Source organism: Phaseolus vulgaris, chromosome 4 (assembly GCF_000499845.2).
Source record: "Phaseolus vulgaris cultivar G19833 chromosome 4, P. vulgaris v2.0, whole genome shotgun sequence".
NCBI classification, from domain to species: Eukaryota; Viridiplantae; Streptophyta; class Magnoliopsida; order Fabales; family Fabaceae; genus Phaseolus; species Phaseolus vulgaris.
The window spans coordinates 42330978-42336425 of NC_023756.2; the positions used below are offsets into that span (position 1 = coordinate 42330978).

A 5448-nucleotide genomic window follows, 5' to 3' on the forward strand; every position below is an offset into this window, starting at 1 on the left:
ACAAGACTTTCCTCTTCTGGAGTGCAAAATCTTAACAGTATAGCCGCCAGGGTACCAACTCATGCACCAGCGCCACGAGGTCATCTGTTTTATGGGTGCCCTAAGTATTCACGTGTCATGCATGTCGTATCTCCTTGGAAACCCTAACCCTTACGGGCCTTAGTGTCTCCAAGGGATACTTACTTGTGTTAGACCTGAACGTACTATACACACCACATGCATGATTTCTCTCGTGACTTAGGTCTTTCTTACGTCTGGGTGATAACTCATTATTATTTCTGGGATCCACTTACTTGGCCCATTAATGCGACCAGACCACCGATGTCTGACGTCGACATCTGAAGCAGATATCCGAGGCCTGGCCAGTCCGATAATATATGGAATGATATAATAAATTTAATTTTGTAGTAAAATGACATGTTACGTTTATTTATTTTTTGAATATATAGTCTATGAAGCATAAACACGGACATGGATACGACATGAATACAAATACAAGAATATGACTAAATTGAAAAATATTGGATATACTTTTTAATCTGAACTTTTAAAAAAAATATATTTATAAAAAAATCTAACAAAAGATAACCATATTTAAATTATAATGTTTGAATTTTACATTTGTTTATCCTCATTGAAAAATACAACTTCTAATTCTGGTTCATCAAGAGATAAATTAGCAATCTCAAGAATTTCATTTTCATCTAATGAAAAATCTTCTCCTATAATATCCGACAATTTAATTTCCACTTCTTTGTATTTACATAATCATAATTAAGTTGTTATATTTACATAATCACAATTAAATGGTTATATTTACATAATCACAATTAAGTGGTTATATTTATATAAACATAAATATTTATCATTAAGTACTTATATTTACGTAATGATAAAATATTTATTATAATTATGAAAATATTTATCATTGGTTATATTTACATAATCATAAAAATAGATATAATAAAAAAATATTTATTATTAAAATAATTATATTTACATAATTATCAATATTTATCAAAGTAATTATATTTATATAATCATAAAAATAATTATTTAATTACATTTATAAATATTTATAAATAAGTATTTACATTAATTTAAAATATTATAATTAAATATAAAATATTTTATTTCTTTTAATTTAAGTTAAAGTTTAATCTTATAATATTAATCTTAATAAAATATTACTGTTTAAAAATTAATTTAAATTATAAAAAATAATTTGACGTGAATAGGCACACGTCAATATCACTTTCACAATGAAATTAAATAAAGTAGGAAAAAGATATGAAAAGGCACATCCATGTCAGTAATTAATAAATTTCAATTTCCTAGGAAAAAGTTCTCAACCCTTCATCTTCTTCTTCCTTTTTCTTCAGCTTCATATTAAAAATATATTTTTATAGTGGAAATTTGTGATTTAAAATTTACAACATTTTAAATAATTTAATGGTGAAAGAAAATATGATAATAAAAAATAAAGTTATAATTTGAATTAGTTTAAATTAATACTGTATATATATTTTTAATTATTTGAAATGATCTTTTTGATATTCAAAACAATGGAAATTAAAATTAAAATATTATTTATTAAGATGAGTTGAGAAGTAAAACCCACAAATTGAAATTAGAAAAAAAAAATTGAGTGAATAATAAAGAGACCGTTGAATTTCATTTTCCTTTCAGTTTTCACTTCCTACGTACTCACGATTTGCAGTGACGATGGCATCCGGAGGACGTTATGGAGCCACTGAGCCAATGAATGCGCCCTACCCAAATGCTGCAGCTGTGGCAGCTCAAGACGCTGTGACAATGCCGCAGCAGTGGACATGGCTTGGGGAACTCCCGCAATTCAGCATGCGGAATGGGGACCCTGCCGACATTACCCCGTACTTCATCGAAGGCACTCTCCCCCTCGCCTACCATTGGGTGCCCGTCAACGGGATCAGCCCAAGGGATGCGGTGAGCCACATTGAGGCCTTCATCAGGTCTGCCCTGTACCAGATAGAGTGCAACCCACCACAGAACATGACCGCGGAGAACAGGAGGCTCAAGGCCGTGGTCATCGGGGCCATGAGGGCTGCCATTACCAGAGTATCAGATAACCCTGTCGGATCTGAGCGCGAATGAGACTGCCCCGCCTGTGATCTGCGTCGTCACGGCCCCGGCGGCCCCTCCACCAGTGCCACCTGTGGCTGATGGGGTGAGATACAGGGTCTTGATCCCGTCCGGTGCGAACAAGAGGGAGTGCTTGACTACAGCCTTCGTCCTCGACGACAAGGAGAGAGAGCTGGTCAAGATGTGCATTAGAGTGGCCGCCGCTGTTGTCCCCCTGCACGGGCTCAACCTCATGACCGACGCCCACCACTACCTGCCCGACGCCACCAAGCCCTCCTTCAGGTCGTTCTTTGCGGTGGAGAAGCAGGTCTGGGTCACCCCCGAGATCAAGAAGATAACCGACGTCGGGCTGGACGAGCTCAGGGACTCGGCGTGGCACAAGGCTGGGCACCCCATAGTGAACTCCATCAAGTACATGATGGCAACCGACCCTGACATCAAGGAGAGAATGAAGAATGCCAACCTAGGTTCCGCTGCTGCGAGACTGCCAGCTATGGAGCCAGAAGTCAAGGCCGCAAGCACTTACTTGGAGGTCTGCAATGAGGTGAACCCCACGTGGGAATCTATGGGTGGGGGCATCGACACGGAGGAGATGGTTTGGTGGATGGACCAGCTGAGAAAGTTCAAGAAGGGGGCTGTGGCCCTGACAGACGCTGAAGCGATCCCAGTGAAGGGAAGCTTGGGGTTGTACCTCAGGGAACGCAAGGACGTGCTGGATGGGCTGAACGCGGTGCTCAAGGGGTCTGCTGAGACCGTTGCTGTGGCCTTTGGGTTTTATGAGGGCATGCTAGACTCAGGATTTGCCGTCTCAAACCACACCCTGGCCAACGCCCATTCACTGAAGAAGCTCCGCTCGGAGTACATGGGCAAACACTTCTGGGGTGGCGAGTTGTTCAGGGACTACAAGGCCTATAGGAACAACCAGAGGGAGAAGGGCAGCCTCACGATGCCAACTATACTTTGAGTGCGTAGGAGGTGTGTGTTCCGAGGATGTGCCTGTCGGACCAGATGAAGATGACGCATGGTGGGAGGCTTGGGATGTTCTTGCACCGGGCCACCTCTCAGAGCACTAGGTAGTAGTTTTACTTGACCGGGTCTGGTAGAATCGTTCTTTTTTGTTAAGTGGGGGCTCCACCTTTTGCTTGTTAATGATATCAGTAGTTCTTATTTCAACATTTTTTACGAGTCTTTATCTTTAGTATGGATGTGATCGGTTTTTTAAAGATACATTGCTTAACGAATTGAATGCGAAAGGTGCCGGCCATCAGAACATAGTAACATAACAAGCATTTATTTAGACAAGTTAAAGTATGCGCTCGTTACACTTAGCGATATCGGAATGAACCGATGCGTTCGAATGGGTGTTGGGAGGAAATGCCGGTTTGGTTACATCCTGACCGAATTTTGATGACAATGTGTCGGGAGGGTATGTCGATTAAGGTTTCATCATGACCAATGCTTGTGATTGGATTTTGAGGAGGGTATATCGATTAGAGTTTCATCTTGGCTGAGCCATGTGTGTGGAGTGTCGGGAGGGTATGCCGGTTAAGGCTTCATCCTGGTTGAACCATTCCTGTTAGGTTGATTTTATGGTTTGCATGTTGTTTGTCGAAAATGCTTCTTAAAAATCTCTTCGACCGCTGGTGCTACCGAACGAGGAAAAAGTACGTGAATTTTATTCATTGTTTAACTGAAATAAAACTTGAGGTGTGTGGCATTCCACGTCCTCGGTACAATTTTGCATGATAAAATATCTAAGTGGTATGCTCCCCCTTCTTCTACTTCTCGAACTCGAAACGGTCCCTCCCAATTTGATGAGAACTTGTCGTCCGACTTCCTAGCGTCGTTTCGCATCCTCCAGACGAGGTCATCCTTGTGGAAGCTCCTTGGCTGAACCTTCGTGTTGTATCTTCTTGCTGCCCAAAACTTGCACGCGGCTTTGTAGATTTTGCTTTTATCACGAAGCTCATTGATGAGGTCAAGCCCGACCGCTAGACTTTCCTGATTGAGGGATAGGTCAAACAGTTGCCGCCTGATGGATGGTTCGCCCACTTTCACTGGGATCATGGCCTCGGTGTTGTACGTGAGGCTGTACGACTTTTCTTGTGTTGTGGTATGAGGGGTGCATCGGTATGCCCACAAGACTTCGAGCAGCTCCTCCATCCACTTTCCTTTCGTTATGCCAAGTCTATTCTTCTATTCGTTTAAGAGAACCTTGTTGGCTGCCTCTGCTTGATGCCAAGGTCCTCGTACAAGGTCTGGAGCCCTTGGTCGATGAACTGTCGTCCATTGTCTGAAACGATCGTGCTTGGTAGCCCGAACCTGTAGACAATGTTCTTCCAAACAAAATTTTGGACATTTCTGACCGATATGGACGTAAGGGGTTCGACCTCTATCTACTTCGTGAAGTAGTCCACTGCAACCAGCAGGTGCTTTGTTTGACCTTTGCTAGGTGAGAAATGGCCAATGATGTCCATTCCTCATATGGCGAATGACCAGGGTGACGCCATGCTCTGGAGTTCTTATGGTTTTGAGTGGTGTAGGGGGCCAAACTCTTGGCATTTCAAACACTTATTCACATATTTTGCACAGTCGCCTTGAACGGTCAACCAATAGTACCCCGCGCGGATGACCTTGGCCGCCATGGTTCGCACCCCTGAATGATTACGGCACGCTCCATCATGGATTTTTTGCAATACATACTGGGCTTGCTCCTTGGTAAGACACTTCAAGAGTGGTGTTGAGTAGCCTCTTCGGTATAGATCCTGGTCGATCATGGTGTATCGAGCACACTGTAGCCTAATTGCTTTCTCATTGCCAGGTTTGCAGGTTCCATGCTCTAGGTATTGGATGATTGGACTCATCCAAGTATCGACTTCAGTGATGGCCAGACATTCGACATCTCCCATGCTCGGTTGATTGAAGTGGATTTGAATGACCGAACGGTGACGACTTTGTTTTTTGGTGGACGCGAGGGTGAGATAGGGTGTCCGCTCGTTCGTTGTCTTACCGAGATATGTGTTTGATGGTGACCTTATCAAACTTAGCGATTAAGTTGATGATCATATGGTAGTAGCGTTGGAGGAGAGGTTCCTTAACCTCGAATTCGCCTCTGACCTAACCGACGACCAGTTGTGAGTCGCTTTTGCAGACAACCTCACGTGCCCTGAGGTCATGAGCTAAGTTGAGGCCGGCCAAGATGGCTTCGTATTCGACTTGATTGTTCGATTCCTTAAATGCGAATTGCAGTGCTTGTTCGACCAGCAGGTCTCCTGGTCCCTCTAGGACGACCCCTTCGCCGCACGAGGCCTTGTTGGAAGAGTCGTC

The 5448-nt window shown here is 42.8% G+C and overlaps 1 protein-coding gene across 1 annotated transcript; it reads left to right on the forward strand.

The window, feature by feature from the left end:
- The first annotated feature begins 1725 nt into the window (after nt 1–1725).
- Nucleotides 1726–3348, forward strand: LOC137838857 (uncharacterized). Its single transcript, XM_068648072.1, has 2 exons — nt 1726–1906; nt 2082–3348. Exons 1-2 carry the CDS (start codon nt 1726–1728, stop codon nt 3083–3085), a joined length of 1185 nt encoding a protein of 394 aa, XP_068504173.1. The 3' UTR covers nt 3086–3348.
- The last annotated feature ends 2100 nt before the right edge of the window (nt 3349–5448 follow it).

Coding starts and splice junctions, on each gene's coding strand:
- LOC137838857 (XM_068648072.1), top strand. CDS start 1,726: ATGGCATCCGGAGGACGTTATGGAGCCACTGAGCCAATGAATGCGCCC. Junction 1,907..2,081: donor TACCCCGTACTTCATCGAAG/GCACTCTCCCCC, acceptor CGGGGCCATGAG/GGCTGCCATTACCAGAGTAT.